This window comes from Microcaecilia unicolor, chromosome 2 (genome assembly GCF_901765095.1).
Source record: "Microcaecilia unicolor chromosome 2, aMicUni1.1, whole genome shotgun sequence".
NCBI classification, from domain to species: domain Eukaryota; kingdom Metazoa; phylum Chordata; class Amphibia; order Gymnophiona; family Siphonopidae; genus Microcaecilia; species Microcaecilia unicolor.
Genome location: NC_044032.1, coordinates 225,469,742 through 225,487,784, shown reverse-complemented (window position 1 = coordinate 225,487,784; position 18,043 = coordinate 225,469,742). Strand labels below are relative to the sequence as shown.

Here is an 18,043-nt window from a genome sequence, read left to right as displayed (position 1 = left end):
GTTAACGTCACTTATAAAATTACTGCCTAAACTGTTATACCACAGTGTTTGATGAGAATGTTGCTGTTATGTTGCTGGAAGCCTCTCTATGTAATGGAGGGTAGAAGGCCTGCTATGTTTGTAGAAGGCACATAACAAGGGAGAAGAAATAATACCCCACAACTTGCACAGGAAAACATCAAATGCAGTAAGGAAGACCAAGCAAATGATGAAGAAGGGAACCTGATTCCCAAAAAGTGTCCTATGTTGCGATGAGAGCATATAAATCTTGGTCCATCAAGTACATAAGGATTCGACGTGGGTCATATTTCAACACCACTGTCATAAGTTCTGAAATGAAGCAATGAGTTGAATTAACAAAAATATTGCAATATTCCAGTTGATAATATCTCCTAATTATAAATGCTATGGTGCGGACCAGTAACAGAGAGTTTCAAGTCGCTAGTGTAAGCTGTCAAGCTTGATGGCTCATGTTACTGGTTTCAGAACTTAGAGATGCCTGATGCAGGCAGTAGTACCAAAACACTTCCAGTGTTGAGTCCTTACGTACTTGATGAACTGAGATTTATGTGCTCTCATTCAGTGACGATCCTAGGTCGGCTGCCACCCAGGGCGGACTGCCCCCACCACCCCACCCTTGGTACGCCGCTGTTCTCATCTCAATAAAGGACACATTTTGTGATCTAGGTTCCCTACCTAATCATTTGCTTTGTCATCCCCACTGTGTTTGTTGTTTCCAATATTTGTGGAAGAGAAATGTTAATACAGTTTGGGTACTTAGTCTACCTTTACAAACAGAGAATAATTTTATAACAGGGCTCCTACTTAGGCATACTCGTGTAAAGACATATAGACTCAATTGCGTCTTTCTAAAGTATTAGCATAACTGGAAGAAATTGCGCCTTGAATTCAGGCATGGACATGTTCATATGCTCACGAATAAGCGGAAATGTTCATGCATAAAGTTCACAAGCACATACGTTGAATATATTTTATAATCGACATATGTACTTGCAAACTCCACCCGGACTGTGCCCCAGCTACACCTCCCGGCAGCTTGACATGAGGCAAAGGAACAAAAAGGGGCTTCTGAAAGGTTGGAAGAATTTGGGATTTGAACCTTTGTTTCCATAGTTCTTAATCCTGTGTTCTCACCACCGGACCACTCTTCCTCCTGAAAGCATTGCAGTATTTCTGTATTGGGAGGGGTTGGAGATGGAAGAGGTTCCATAACTCCTATGTGGGAAGGAGAAAAGTCATGACTCCTTCACTGGCATTGCTTTCCCTTCACACTGCTCTATATCCACTGTGTTATCCCATCTGATTACACATTTGGCTATTCCTGCTTACTTAGTTCCCAAGGATTAGTTATATTGCTTGAAAATGCTGAAAAAGTTTATCTAAGCATATGAGAAGCAGAGGCATTTTAGGGTGAGATCATAAATCACTATCCATATAACTTTCTATTTTAGGTGAACAGCATAAATAAGTTATGCACTTAAAATTAGCACTGCTATCTGTTTAAACAGGCTGACCTCGTCTGCTTAAAACTACAGTATCTGGATAACTTGAGGGACATCTTTAAGTGGCAGCCACCCCACTGAATATTGACCCCATATAGAGTGAAATACAATTTGCCTCTTATATAATAAATTGCACTTCAGTATGTTTACCATTAGGGGCCAGGGGAGGGAAGCTACGGACATATTTAATACCTTAGCTCTTTTTTATACCACCACAAGATGCCCAATTTCTCTCATGGAGGTTCCTTCAAGCAAATCAACATTCACGTTTACATTTATTTCATATACCACAGTACAAGCCATCTGGGTGGTTCACAAATTTACAATAATTATTGACTGAGGAAAAGAACTACAAATGCAATAGGAAAAAGGAATCAGAGAGGAGGGGGATCAGGCAGGGTAAACAGGAAAAATAACAAAGGTGCAGAAGGGAATGACTGTATAGGCTCCAGCTCAGCCAGTGTCAGGATAAACATCATGGAAAAAGTATATCTTTAGGCTGGATTTAAATTCGTCAAGACACCACTCCAGTTGTAGGTAAGGTGGCAAGGCGTTCCAAAGTTTAGGTCCACTTACACTGATTAGCTTCACGTGGATGGTGTAAAAATAGACCTGTTTAAATGGGGGAATGGAGAGCAAATTTTGGTTTGAGAAACAGACTTCTGGTTGGGGCAGTGGCATAGGAAGGGGGGGGGGTGGTGGGGCGGTCCGCCCCGGGTGCACGCGCTGGGGGGGGCGGTGTCGGCTCGCTGGTTCTCTGCTCTTTCTGCCCAAGAACAGGTTACTTCCTGTTCCGGGGCAGAGAAAGCAGGGAAGCAGCAGAGCCGACGCAGCTCCCAGTGACGTGCACCCGGGGCGGACAGCCCCACCGCCCCCCCCCCCCTTCCTACACCACTGCCCCAACCAGAAGTCTTTGTTCCTCAAACCAAAATTTGCTCTCCATTCCCCCATTTAAACAGGTCTATTTTTACACCATCCACGTGACACTAATCACGCCTGCCCCCCCACTGCAAGGTAGGGTGCGTTTCGGGGGGGGGTGCGCTCCAGGGGGGGGCGCCGTGCCCTGCACCCGGGGGGGGGGGGTGCGCAGCTGCGACCCGCCCTGGGTGTCAGGCACCCTCGCTACGGCACTGGGTTGGGGTATAGGGTACTACCACCTTCAATAGGTAAAGTGGTTGGCCTGATTACAGTACCTTAAAAACAAGGAGAATAAGCTTGTAAGTAGTACAATGAGTAATTGGTAACCAATATTGATTGTTAAGGTGGGGTGCAATATGGTCACATTTGCTCCCAGCATCCCTAAAGAGCTGTAGCAGAGCATGATGGCTTTAGGAAGAGCATTCATATCATTGGATTGCTTTCTCTCTCTTATTTGTGTGTCTCATTGTAGGACTTGACTGAATCCTGTGGAATCCGATCTATGCCAACATTCATTTTCTACAAGGCAGGCAAGAAGGTATGAGCACAAATAACTGACTAATAATGAGAAATATAAAATTACTCTTCATATGTCTTGTATTTATTTAACCAGGTGCCTTTACGTAGGCTGCTTCTAGGTGCACAGGTGACATCAATTTTGTAAGGTGTAACTTGTGTGCCTATTGGCAGCATAACTGTTGGTACAGAGCTGTGCCTACTCTGTCGCAGGTGTAACTTGTGCCCAAATTTATTTTATAAGATATGCACATAAGTGCTGAATCTGCAATCACCCACCCCCAGGAACATTTACTCCAGTTCTGCATAAGAGTACATACGAAGGGAATGCTATAAAGGTGGGCTATTTGGAGCCTATTCTGTAAAGAAAAGATGTCTACTTTTCTTATTGAATGCTAATGTAAGAGATCAAGACACACTTATGTTCTAGAAATGAGCAGTTATGCACCTTTAAGTATACCAGCACACCCCTAATTCTATTTCATTAAAAATTGCATGTGCAAATTTGGGCATGTGCCCAATTTGCGCACACAAGTTAATTGAATAATGAGCTAATTATCACCAATAATTGGCCTTTTAACAAGCAATTGGTGCTATTTAGATTTGGCATTGACACACAATGTGAAAAAGGGGGTGTGGAAATGGGAGGTCATGGCCATAACAAGGGGTGTTTCTAAAATTAACACGCATTGTTATAGAATAATGAGATACGAGCCTAATGTAGGTGTGTACATTTGCACCAGGCCTAAAGTTAAGTGCTATTCTATAAACCATGCCTAACGTTAAGCGCAACTTATAGAATAGCGCATTTTTTGGCACCGTATATAGCTTCTAGCCTTATATGGGTACCTTGATTATAAAATACTATTTGGTTTTCTTTAACAATCTATTCGTGTAAATGTGTGTCTCAACCATGTGAACACCCACCTGCAAAATACACACAATCAAATATTGGCACATACTTACACAATACTGCGGAGCCGGAAAATGATGATTTACATGTGTAAATATCCACATACCTGCGTGAGTAGAATATTGTCATTTAAGTGTATTCTTGCCACCTGAATCTAGGCAGCTTCCAATAGAAGTATATGTAAATGTCAGTAATCGAGTCATTTAAGTGCGTAGATGACCACTTATACAATATCGATAAGTGGAAAAGTATGTCTCATGTTTTGATGGTATGTACTTTTCTGATGGGTATATGCATGGGCTGAGTTTGGACAGAGCAGGAGCGGACTACACAAATAAGTGCACAATTTTTATCTATCTCTATCGGAGGAGTGGCCTAGTGGTTAGAGCACTGGTCTTGCCATCCAGAGGTGGCCAGTTCAAATCCCAATGTTGTTCCTTGTGATCTTGGGCAAGTCACTTAACCCTCCATTGTCTCAGGTACAAAATTAGATTGTGAGCCCTCCAGGGACAGAGAAATACCCAGTGTACCTGAATGGAACTCACGTTGAGCTACTGAAAAAAGGTGTGAGAAAATCTAAATAAATAAATATCTATATTTGTCATTGTGCAGTAACTGGGATTCCCACCCATTCAAGGCTGTGAATGCAAAAGTGCGGCCTAGGAATTGAATCTGTAGCTTCTGCGTGGCGATGCACATCTCTTTCCCCCTTAAGCTGCACTGCCAGCACTGGCCAAATTAAGTTTGTGGTAAATTTTGATATTCTTATACGTTTTGTCTCTGAGACAAGCTGGGAAATATTAGGAAATCAAAATAGAAAAGCACACAGCAACAGCGCCAAGAAAAAAACTGGGTGGGACCTACTGTTCCCAGGTGGAATAACATTAATAATTGTTGCTCTTATTAACACTGGTTAGCTGACCTAAATAAAGAAATGGGCTTTTTGTGACTTTTGCACAACAGGATGTCAGCTGACATCAACACACAAGCCAGACACTGAGCTTCTGAAATGTACTACTAGTAAGCATTTCGATAGTGCTATTAGACATTCGATGCACAATACACATTATTTGCAGGTACTTTCTCTGTCCATAATGGGCTCACAATCTAAGTTTTTGTACCTGGAATAATGGAAGGTTAAATGACTTGCCCAGGGTCACAAGGAGCTGCAGTGTGAATTGAACCCAGCTCCCCAAAATATTAGTCTGCTGCACTAATCATTAGACTACTCCTTCACTCCAAATCACACAGGCGCCATCAGATTTGAAAGGGAAGACCCTTCTGGTCATTTAAGCTTATGCACACCATCATTGTGGGATTATTCCTAAGTTGATCCAATGAAAGCCATCATAAAATGATATTGGGAAGTTACAATAAATATATTGTAACATAATAGCTTCACTCATATCACCACCCTGGGTTCTTTATGGGTGGGAAGAATTAAATATAGAGGTTTTTCTGAGTTAAAATCTTGTAGTTATTGAAAGTGATTTCTCCGGGTAGGAAATGTTCCTGTATGCTTAAATTGCACTGACTGGACCATACCCAAATTTTCAGCAGCACAACCAGATAATGCTGCTGAAAATCAGGGAGACCGGGTAGTGTTGGGGTGGTCTGGAGGCAGAATCGGAAGTGCCAGGATTTACCCAGTGAATGGAGATATTAATTCCACTGACTGGGTAAAAATGCTGCCCAACTTTATCTAGGCAGTTATACAGGTACTGGTTTGAATATCAGAGAAAAACCACACGGAGTGTGGAGGTGCACTTGATCCCCACAGGACAAAAAAGCAAAAACAAAAAAAGGGGTGGGGAAAATAGGCTCTATTCAAACAATGGGGCAGACGTATAAATTAGTTAAAACAATTATTTTTATTGTGAATAAGTGACTCAACACAGCCGTGTTTCGGCGCCGTAGCGCCTTCCTCAGGAGTCTTCCGGAAGTGTTTCAATCTTTGGGGTGATTGGCACACTGGGGAAAAAACACTAAGGGATACACAATCCTTTCTTCTCGGATGTGCAAATATTCTTGAGATTTTTGCATCGCCACTCGCTCGCTCTTAAGGAGGAACTGTGCATTTCTTTATGCCATTATCTTCCTGAGTGTTACCCATCTAGCCATTGAATACTCCTTTGGAAGAAAGGATTGTGTATCCCTTAGTGTTTATACGTCTGCCCCATTGTTTGAATAGAGCCTATTTTCCCCACCCCTTTTTTTGTTTTCACTGGTTTGAATATCACCAGTGCCTGAATAACTTCTGGTGCTCGGCCAGTACTCAGATATTCAATGTTGGTGCCTGGATTAGGCCTCTCATAATATATATGGGTCAAATTCAGCTAATTGTGATCAGTGCCTTTTAAAAACGCTTACCACCACCAGCTAAATATTGGGGGAGTTTCACTTCTGCATTGACACCTACTTTGAACCATTCTTCAGTTGACCAGATCAGTGTTCAGGAGCGGGGAGAGGTGGTGAATCTTCATGCAGAAAAATCTTGATTCTTCTGTCATCTTCATGATGACACATCGATTAAGCTTGCTCTCTCCTACTTTTCTTAGATGCCTTGAGCATTCAGTTAAGAGTACTTGGCATTCACAGATTGGATCTTGTATTTTCAAACTCCCCAGGTGGATTTTATATACCGTGTCTCATAGACTCATGATGTGCTATACTGACCGTGTCTAGTCATATCTGCAGATATTACCAAGCAACAGATGGTAGGCTGTATCCTGTTATCCAAATTCTTGCTATTTTTCAGCATTTGTATTGTCCAGGCTCAGTCTTTATTTTTTCTATTATTTAGTGTCATACAGTAGGTAAAATAGAGGAACCTAAATAATTATCTCCCCATCACTCCACAACACCCTATAGAGAATCCAGTTTCCTGCAGAACTGAATAGCTACTTGAATCCTGCCATATGTGAACAGGTGTATAAACTGAAATCTGGTTTATGGTCACTTCTTTCTTTCTTTCTTGTTTTTAGGTAGCTGAAATTAAGGGGGCTCACAAATCACAGCTGAAGGCCAAGATTGAGGAGCTGAAATCTTGAAGTGACTGGATTTCATGGAACAATGTTAATAATGTATCTATTTACTGATCGCTTATAATTAAATTTTAAATAGGATTCCAGATTGTGTTTAGCTTATGGACTTTTGGAACTTGGTGTGCACAGATACAATAAAGTTATGTGTGCACAAAATGTAGCCCTTTTGGTTTATAGGGTGCTTTTTCTATGTGTTTTACGGAAGGTCAACTTTATGAAATAAAGGCCTTGCAAACATGCGCAAGTGATAGCTAAAATGGAATTGGATGAGGAAACAAATTGACAAACTCTGGTAGAAATTAAAAGTTTCTACCCTGCAAGTTTTCCAGATCAGTGGTTACTGGTGTTTAGTTTCTAAGCCCCCTCTCCTCCCCTCTTTGTGTTAACAGAAAAATTATTTTGCTCCCGCTCTCACAACATATTTTGGAGCCCTTCTACAAAAGTACAGTAACCACTTAATATGCAGTTAATATGCGGAAATAGGCTACTTCATGGGTTTTTCAGTTGTTTGCTTGTTTCTGCATTATCTCATTTAACTGATTTTTTTTTCTGTCAGGGGGTGTGGCATGGGCAGAGTGGGAGTGGAAACATTAGCCAGTTGGTGCGTTACACTTACCACATGCTAAGCAGAGTTAATGCGGGACCAATTACCCCCTCTTGAATTGCTTCTATATTAACCAGGAGCAGGTACCATGTTAATGCATGACCTAAAATAAATAAAAAAAAATAGTTGGAACGTCCTTTTTTGATGCAGCATTAGTTTTGGGTTTGCCACATATTAAAATCTAGCATTGTAGCACGTTAAGCTCAAAAGTTGATGCTTTTCAGTGGAAAGGCCCCTTTGTTTTCTATACGTAAGTTAGTTAAAAATGAAGCAAACATTAAGAGCTCTAAGGTTGCGCATTGTGGGTCCCTTTTACAAAGGCGCGTAGGCGCCTGCTGTCACGATTGTGACTTTTTCTTGGTTTGTGCTCCTCTCGCCCTCTGGTGGCCAGAACCGGTGGTTGCCATAGACTTTCCAGACTCTCTTTTCAGTTCGGTCCAGATATTTTAGCCCTCCAGTCTTGCTTGGAAGTTTGGCAGTTAGCCTCACCCGTAGCTACCTCGAGATTGCTGCAGCTGAGCTCAGCTGCTGATGGGCTTATTAGCCACCTGGAAACTTTCTAGTTGGCTTTTGCGAACGCCAAAGGTCGCGGTCTGTGTTTGTGCTATTAGGAGCACTTCTGCTTTGTTGAACTCCCCTGCTTTCCCCTTTTGGTGCTTAGGAACACTTCGGTCTTGTTGGTGTGCTGTATGGTGCACTTCTGTTTTGTTGGTGCTGTTAGGAGCACTTCTGCCTTGTTTTGGTTCATGTCTGTATGCCTTGTCTTGTTCCCTCTAGTGTTTGTCTGCCTTGTCTGTCTTGGGCTGCTTGGCAGCATTCAGTCCTGACTCTTACCTGTCTGTGTTTCTTTCTTAGTGACTGTGCTGTAGCTTTCAGTCCTTGCCCTTTAGTCTGTCTGTGTATCTTGCCTAGTGGCTGCTTGGCAGCTTTCAGTCTTTGTTCTTGAGCCTGTCTGCTTTCTACCTAGTGTGGTATTGTTTGCCAGAGAGTCCTAGTCTAGTATTCTGCCTAGCCTCCCTTGTGTTTTCTAGACCCTGTGTGTATCCTGTTGGTATCCAGTTCCTGCCCTGTCCGGTAAGTCCTGCCGGCCGCCTGCACCCAGGGGCTCAACCCCTGTGGAACGGTGGTCAAGCGCAGGTGAAGTCTAGCTGCTCCTGCTCTGCCTGTTCCAGCTTTGCCTCGGCTGCAACTCCAGACCAGGGTTCCAGTCCTGTTCTGCCTTGTCTCCGGTTTGGGGTTGGTTTTGCCTGCCACTGCCACTCCTCGGCAGAGGTCCAAGGGCTCACAAATCCAGTTCTGCCTTGAAAGCCTGACACCTACATGCGTCCAACGTGCATCAATTTGGAACTACAGCCCAACTACTGCGTGCCCCAGGCGGTAATTCCATTTTTTACGCATGTCCAATATGCGCGTCAGAAAATATTTTTTATTTTCTGCCGCACGGCGCTAACTGGGTGGTAATCGGCAATGTATGCACATTAACACCGCCTGGTTAGCGTTTGAGAGCTTACCGCCAAGTCAATGGGTAGTAGTAAGGTTTCAGGCCCCAATTTTTATTTTGCCGCGTGTCCATTTTCGGCTCCCAAAAAAGGCTTTTTTACAGGCAGGCTGGAAAATGGACCCGCGAGCGTCGCACATGCCTACACTAGCGCAGGCCATTTTTCGGCATACCTTAGTAAAAGGACCCCTGTGAAATCAACAGAGACCTCTACTGTACTTTAACTTGTAAATGCCCCCACTGTTTCCAGAACAAGGGGAGAACTCTCCTGACCAGTGAAATAATGGTGAAAGCAAGGAGACCCCTTTGGGATGGAGACTAATCTAAAACCCCAGCCATTTGAGAATTCTCTCTCTTTGGCTCCTGCTTCCTGTCATTGTAACAGAGCAAGGGGAGCAAAGTCTTTGGCTAACACATCCATTGTACCAGGAGAAGAAAAGGAGTGGATCACAGTGACAGTGAGGCATCTGTATTTGCCTGAAGGTTTAAGCTTGAATGGGGAACCAGTCCACTATCATCGCTAACGAGGTGGAAAAAGTAGTGAAACAATTTAGAGAAGTAATAGAAACAACTGAAAATTAATGCTGGACTCCTAACTTCTCTTCCCTGCCCTAAATCTGCCCCTGTTGCTATCCACTTGTTATACTCCCAAATTTTTTTAGTGAAGTTTTGAGAAACTTTTATGCACTCAGCCCTAGTACATTTTTAAAGAGGCCAATTTATGAGCATAATTCTTAGCGTTAAAAGCATAAATTGTTTGAATTTTGGGCTTAATATCTATAGTTGTCATTGTTGGCCTTCTTGGTAATGAAATATATGACGCAAACCCAACAGCCAACCTGAGAGGCAGGAGTTGACGTTCCTGGGATCTACAAAGATAAAGAGATGAACAGTTGTGCTTCCGTCTAAGGAAAACCAACTCAAGAGTGTACTGTAGAAAGTATACAAAGAGCAGTCTCAGAAGAGCTGAGATTCCTGAAGAGACCAATAAGAGACTGTGCTTGATACGATTATTGCTTTCTGTCTTTGCCTGTCATTGAATATTTGTCCCTTTTGTTGATGACTTAATTTTGAGTATACTCTTTTGGTTCAGAATCCCAGTTCTGGCCTGGACTGTTATTCTGCACCACTAGAGGGTGTAAATTATTTTTGCCAGTGCCCCTCTCGTATTTGGTCATGCCAATAAAGCAAGTATATTATATGTAATTAACCACCAAACACAGACAGGAAGGGGTTACACATTCATAACTCTGTTTTATTAATTTTTTTAATTATATATTGGACAGATCCCCTAGAAGGATTTCATTAGTCCTTTAGGTGGTCTTTGACCTTTAGCTGAGATCCCCTGCTCTAGATGGTTCCATTTTTTTCCTGCACATCCTTTTGCATTGCCAGAAAATTTAAGTCTCAGCCAAAACTCGCCCATGATCTCCCATGTATATACCCCCCTTGGAGGTATATACATGGGAGGTTTGACTTGGTTGAAAAATCGCTGCCAAAGCTAAGTACTACTAAGACGCATCTCAAAAGTTAAAGCTATACGCTATTTAAAGTATGATTTGTGAAAAAAACGGAACTTTAAAAAAATATATATAAAAAAAAGTCAGGTAGATCAATGAAGATGTGCACAGTGCCATAATTATATAGGATGCTGTTGCCAAATGCCATATGCTGTCAATTACTCTGATGATCCCCGCTAAAAATATTTATTCAATTTGAAGAAATGAAGATTATGTGAATCTAGACTGTGCATATTGAAAAGTTTGTGAGTGTTTGGGACAATATTGATTGGTAGTTAAAGTGAGTCCCCACACCAATACTGTAAGGTTCTTTCAAATTGTGCGACCAACTGATGGCAGATAGGCTTGCAAATGTTGGGCATGTAATTTGGGGCATGGATCCCAGATCTGTATGCAAACTAATGAGCATATTAGGCAATAGCAATCAATTATTGGCATCAAGTTGATGTTAACAAACACTTAATAGGCAGTAATTAGGAGTTACTTGCAGATCTGCCCTATGCTCTATAACATGCATGCCTAAAGTTCAAAGTGGAGCAACTCCAAAGGGGGTGTGGCCATAAGAGAGGCATTGGCAGGTCAGTGATGTTATAGAATGCCTTCATTTGCAAGCCTATCTGCCATCAGTTGGTCGCACAATTTGAAATAACCTTACAGTACTGGTGTGGGGACTCACTTTAACTACCAATCAATATTGTCCCAAACACTCACAAACGTTTCAATATGCACAGTCTAGATTCAGTTGGTCACAAGCATTTATACCAGCCTTTGGCGGGCAAAACCGTTCACGCCCAAAGTTAGGCACAAAATGTTTGTTAAGCTAGTATTCTGTAAAGGTCATTAGAATCTGGTGGCCTGGGCCAAGACTGATGTGCAAATTCCCACCTACCTTATCTTCAGGGATGTAGGTATTGGCTAGCCAAATATTTCCTCAAGGATAAGAGCAAGACTCAAAGAATTATTTGTATGATAATATGTAAAATCTTTCTTTCAATCAGTATATAGTGGAAATTCCTAGTGAAAGAAAAAGGAATAATTACCTAAATTTTATTTTTCTGTACTAAGCAAGAATCGCTACAATTATAATTATATAATAAGGATTAGTCTGAATTGACTCATGTGGCTTCCAGATTTGTTTTTGTTCATGTTATTTCTATAGTTGCTCTTTTCTAACAATACTACTTAAACTTATTACAAATCTTTCTTCCTGTTTGTTTTGCTATTGTTACTCTTCATGACGCTAATTCTTCTCATAAAACAGATAATGCACTTAATACCATGCTAATTCCTAATTCACATATCTCAGTCCTAACCAGATCGCCAATGGGAGGAAGGATTGTTCCTTTAGGACCTAAGGCACTAGGCTTAAGTTTACTGTTTCTCAATTTCTTTAAGTCAAGTACCCCCTAAGTCAGTCAAATTTCAACCGAGTACCCTGTGCTCCAATCGGCAGAGATTTTGAAATGGACATTCTGAAAAAGATATATTCTAATAATGAAGTAGAAAATAAAATTACTTTTTCTACCTTTGTTGTCTGGTTATTTTATTTTTCTAATTGTGCAGTCTGGTTTCTGCTTTCCTCCCATCTTCTCTTAACTCCATTTTCTGTCATTTTTCTCTCTACTTTTCCTTTCTTCAATTTAATTTTATGAGTAGCATTCTCTGTCCATTTCACATGGGTGGTGACTGTGAGTAATCATCAAAAGGCACAAGTTGTGCTTACCTAGGTAATAATGAACATTGTAGTCTTCATTCCAGAAAATGCACCACTTTGTACTCAGAAGTCCTGAATTAATCAACCATTCCAAAATAAATGACTCAAGGGGGCCTTCTCTATCCCATGCTTAAGACATTTTCCATCTGTTGAGATACTAATTTTTTTTTACCATTTTAGGAGAAATTCAGGTCATCAGCAAGAACTTAGGGCCCCTTTTACAAAGGCGCACTGAAAAATGGCCTATGGTACTGTAGACATGTGCTATGGGCATGCACAGAATCATTTTTCAGCACACCTGTAAAAAAAATACCTTTTTAACATTTTTGCTGAAAATGGACTTACAGCAAAATGAAAATTGCTGCACGTCCATTTTGGGTCTGAGACCTTACCGCCAGCCATTGACCTAGTTGTAAGGTCTCATGCGGTAACCGGGCGGTAATAGTTTACGCACATAAAATGCCGATTACTGGCGAGTCCTTTGATTAGCGCTGGCGAAGGAGCGTCAACGCTCTTGGACCTGGAAAGAACAACTGCCATCGCTCCCGAGTTATTCAACCACCATGTCCAAAGGAGTGGAGGAGTGAGTTAGAGGCATATGCTGAAACGGAGGACGTTTACAGCAGAACCCGAATCGGCGGAACCACTCCTAAACACCTAAGAGAAATCAGCTTGGAGTTTTTGGCTCCCGTGGAGGTTACATTGAATATCATCTGGAAGGCGCTTCGGGACCTAACGGTGGCAGTAAATAATTTTGTTTCAGATATAATCTTATTAGAGGAGTTACATGGACAATTTAACTGAACCCTTTGAGAGTGAAAAATTGATATAACCAATGAAGTTCTACATGAGCAAGAAGTGGTTATGATCTTGAAAATGATAATAGACCAGAAACTTTGAATAATAAAATGAATATTATTATAGATGATTAATATCGAGATTATTGTTTTTCCCAGAGTTCCGGGTATGACTCCTAAAGTTTTCCTCAGAAATATTTCCACAATTATTGCTTTGAAGGGAGTGAAGCCTGTGAAAAATGGGATTACTTTAATCAGTTGGATCTGAGTTAGACACTTAAGTATATGTATTGTTAAATAACTTCTGGTTTTTAAAAGAGAGAGAATATAATCAGATATATTATTTCTAATTAATATTGGATAATAAGTATGTTTTCAATGAAATGAATTGACTATACACTGTATTGGGCTTGAAGAAGCCAACCAGATGATCAATGTGGAATAATGAATTAGATGAGTAATATCTGGGGATAAACAGGTTAATACCACGGTTTTTTTTTTGTTTATTGTTTAATTGATCTCCTTCTCTTGTTTCACTCTCCCTATTTGGTGGTCTAAGGAAGAGAATAGAATTACCAGATTGAAATAATTCCTATATATTACCTTCTCTGTATTTCTGGCAAGTTGTTTTATTGCTTGTAAAGATTTAAATGGTTATAAATAAAAAAATTTTTAAAAATGCCAATTACTGCCTGATTACTGCCCGCATGTCAGAAAATAAAAATGTTTTCCGGTGCGCATAGCAGACACGCATTAAAAATGAAATTACCACAACAGCCATGTGGTAGCCAGGCAGTAACTCAAAATTGATGCACGTTGGGTGTGCATAGGCGCCTACGAGGCTTAGTAAACGGGCCCCTTATATTGTTGCACCTGAAGCCCTATATTATTAGATATCCTTGAAACCTGTTATAAAAAAGTTCTGTCGAGATAGGGATACCCAGATCCAACTGCTATTGGGCTGCCCATTTACTCCTATCTGGTGGCCCGTGCTATTGATCTAAGCATGTAATGCAGTGCCCTTGCGTTAACTATCTGCTCTGTGTAGTAAATGCAGGGCATGTCTCCATGCATTCATTTTTGCTGTTAACATACAGTAAGTGCAAAACCCAATACATTTTAGTAAAAGAGCCAGTTATCTGGTCTTCAATTACCGTGGAAGAAACGCTAGTGCTGTTTATAGGAAAAGAGCAAATGTGTTGTTCTGTATTTATGATAGCATAAATTCATATACTGTGTCATAGAAGCTAGTTTGGTAAGTGTTAAGATTAATTTAAATTTTAATATCTATTTAATATTCTTTGCCACTGTTTGCTCTTAGCAATTTTTGAAGGGTTTTAAAGGATAGTGGAGTGATAAGATTTTAATGATGCTGCAACATTATAAATTAATCGGCATTGTTGCAGTTACTATGGGTAGTAGTAATTTAACATAATACTTATGAATTTAATTGATGTAAAATATATACAGTGATACCTCAGTTTTCGTCGATAATCCGTCCGAAAACAATCGGCGAAATCCGAAACTGACGAAAACCGAGGCAATTATTTCCATATGAATAAAAAAAGCACAAAAACACTGGAAAGCAATGGAATTGTTTGGCTAGATGCGAGAAACAATGCCACACTGAGCAGGAGAATGCGCGTTTTCACAAACTTAGCAGCAAGGTCACGTGGGCACGCCGACAAAATCCAAGGCAACTGACAAAATCCAAGACAAATTTTTCATGCAAAAATCAACGAAAACTGAGGTATTACTGTACTTCATAAAGAATAACTTTGGCCCCCTTTTATCAAGCCACACTGGCGGCTGCCAGTGTGGTAATGCCAATGGAGCCTATTTACTTTCAATGGGCTCCATCAGCATTGCTGCACAGCAGCCACTAGTGTGGCTTGATAAAAGGGGGCCAAAGTTTATTCTTTTTCATTTTTATTTTTGTTCATTTTATTTCTTGTATTCTATTGATTACTGTGGGAGAATTCCATACTCTACATATAGGCAGTGGGCATGCGTGGCATTCATTGCCTGCAATAACATGAAGTTCTGTATTAACACACAGAAGACTGCTTGGCAAATCATATGACAAATTTACCCCCCTGTTTACTAAGCTGCACTGGCGGCTGGTGGTATGCTAATGCCAACACAGCCCATTCACTTTGAATGGGCTGTGTCAGCACGGCTGCACGGCAGCCACGAGCATGGCTTAGTCAACAGGGGGTTATTATCTATTACTTTTGATCTTTATGTATGCTACAATTGAATGGTTTTGAAAGAGAGTACAGTGGCTTAATCTGGATGACTATGGGGCTCATTTTCAAAAGAGAAAAACATCCAAAAAGTGGCATAAATCTGTATTTGGACATTTTTCTCACAAACACGTCCAAATTGGTATTTTCAAAACCAATTTTTTAGACGTTTTTCTATGAAGTCCATCAGAAGTGTGTTCAAATCACAAGGGTGTGTGTCAGGGGTGTGTTAAGGGCGTTCCTAACAAGTACATGTTTTTCAGCCATAATGGAACAAAACAAAATTGTCCAGGACTAAGACGTTTTGAGCTAGACCTGTTTTTATAACGAATAAGGCACAAAAAGGTGCCCTAAATGACCAGATGCCGACTAAAGGGAATCGGGGATGACCTGCCCTTACTCCCCCAGTGGTCACTAACCCTCTCCCACTTCCCAAAAAAGTGGTTAAAAACATTACTTGCCAGCCTCAGATGTTATATTCAGGTCCATTAGAACAGCATGTAGGTCCCTGGAGTAGTCTAGCTGTGGGAGCAGTGCAGACAGGTGGGCCCAGGCTCATACTCCTCCCCCCACCTGTTACACTTGTGGAGGAAACTGTGAACCCTCTAAAACTCACCAGAAACCCACTATACCCACACATAGGTGCCCCTTTCACCCATTAGGGCTATGGCAGTGGTGTACAGTTGGGGGGTAGTGGGTTTTGCGGGGCTCATCAGACAAGGTAAGGGAGCAATGGTAAGATGTGTATCTGGGAACATTTTATGAAGTCCACTGCAGTTCCCCCTAGGGTGCTCTATTGCTTTCCTGGGATGTCAGGGAGACCAGTCAACTAAAAATGCTGGCTCCTTCTACATCCCAATGGCTTGATTTTGTGCGTTTTGCACTTGGACTTTTTTTTTTTTTTTTTTTAAATGGACCAAAAAAACAAAATGTCCAAATCACAACACCTTATTCAAAACAGTATTTTCGAAAAAAAAACCAAACAACAACAGATTGACATTTTTATTTTTTGAAAATGACCTTCTTTTCTATTCAAATTTTGGACATTTTTTGCAAAACGTCCAAAGTCGGACTTAGACGTCATATTGAAGATGCCCCTCCATGAGAATTAAGTGGTGTTAATACATATTTTTCACTTTGATAATGTTTGTACTCAGTTTTTATGGTCCTATTTAAATAGACTCACAGTTTGTCCTTCAGCGTATTATAAAAATGTGCTTGAGAATTATTTTGAGAGCTGGAATCTGATTTTTATTGGTGGTATAGGAATCTTTGTAGGATGTTGTTTTATGGTATGATATTCGACATTATGAACATGCACTTATCCATTCATTGTTCATTAGTTTTGGCTCTCTTGTATTATTTATTCCCTCTTTTCTTCTTTTTTTATAATGTACTTTTACTAATGGTGGCTATATCCTTTGTTTTTGTCTTTAAAGCGGTTGGGTTTCAATGACATCCGCAAGATCATAGAGTATGACCTCAGTGGTGAATAAACTAATGGAAATGCTGCTAAAGCGGAGGATTGAGAGGTTTCTAGATCTGAATGCACTGCAGGACCTGAGGCAGCATGGTTTTCACTAGAGGCAGGTCTTGTCAGATTTCTTTGACTGGATGACCAAACATTTGGATATGGGATGTGGTATACTTGGATTTTAGCAAAGCATTTGACACAGCTCTGCATAAGAAGCTGATAAATAAATTGAATGCCCTAAAGTGACTGACTGGGTTAAAAACTGGTTAAGTGGAAAGACACAGAGGGCAGTGGTACATGGAGATTGCTTCGAGGAAAAGATGTACTACAGGCATTAGTCCTTGGACCAGCTTTTTTTAACATTTTAGTGAGTGATATTGTGGAAGGACTGCCTGGTAAGGTTTGTTTCTTTGTGGATGATACTAAACTCTGTAACAGGCTAGACATCCCGGAAGGTTGTAGAAAGCACAAGCAGGGATCTAGTGAAAAAGGAAAAATGGTCCAGAAATTGGCCAATAAGTATATGGACAAGATTAATTAGGTGGAATTGTTAACATCGGTGGGTTAATTGTCTATTAGATTTCACTGTTTTAAAATTTGGTATTTGTATTAATATGAAGTATTATAAAGTATATTAGGTGTGATATTTATTTATATTGTTGACACTAAAATTCAGTGTTAAAAATTGCAGGGTCATGCACTTGGGTTGCAAAAATCCAAGGGAAATGTATAGTGTAAACGGGCCCGCTGCTTCAGTATGGGGGAGGAAGCTGCCTCCCATGAATAGCCAGAACTTCACAAAACTGCCACCAGGAAATACTTCAAAAACATTCCTTTATTTTCCAGATTCATAAACAAAACTTCACTCCAGAGTAGAGACTTGCTTCTCAGGCAGGGCTATTCTGCCTTGCTTAGTACATCAGCCAATTACACAAAGAATTTGCCCCCTTCCCTGAGGGGAATGCAAGAGCCCTTTGGAAATCCCTGCTTTTTTGTCCCAGCCAGTAACAAACAAATAGTACTTGTCCCACAAGCAGGATTTCCCCTCAAGACAGTTAATCACCAAGCAGCCTTTACTTCCAGGAGGTGCAATACTTTTGGGACTTCCTCAACCCAAGGTATTTCAGTCTGCACTGCTCCTCTCCTCCTGAACTGAACCCCTCTTCCCAACAGTCAGACCTCCTTCATAAACAAGCCTTCCAACTTCAGAGGTTCTCAAAATAATCAGGTTTCCAAACAGGGTAGTAATTCCCCCACCACTCAGGGTTTCCCCAAA

General features: G+C 40.8%; 1 protein-coding gene across 2 annotated transcripts in view; it reads left to right on the top strand.

Annotated features, from left to right (window-relative positions):
- LOC115463334 (thioredoxin-like) overlaps positions 1 to 7,072 on the top strand; it is a 36,632-nt gene extending 29,560 nt beyond the window's left edge. For both annotated transcript variants that reach the window (XM_030193742.1, XM_030193741.1), the window contains 2 exons: positions 2,914 to 2,979; positions 6,855 to 7,072. In XM_030193742.1, the coding sequence (XP_030049602.1) occupies positions 2,914 to 2,979; positions 6,855 to 6,920 (132 nt within the window). In that variant the 3' untranslated portion in view covers positions 6,921 to 7,072. The remainder of the gene's footprint in view (positions 1 to 2,913; positions 2,980 to 6,854) is intronic.
- Positions 7,073 to 18,043: the final 10,971 nt, after the last annotated feature.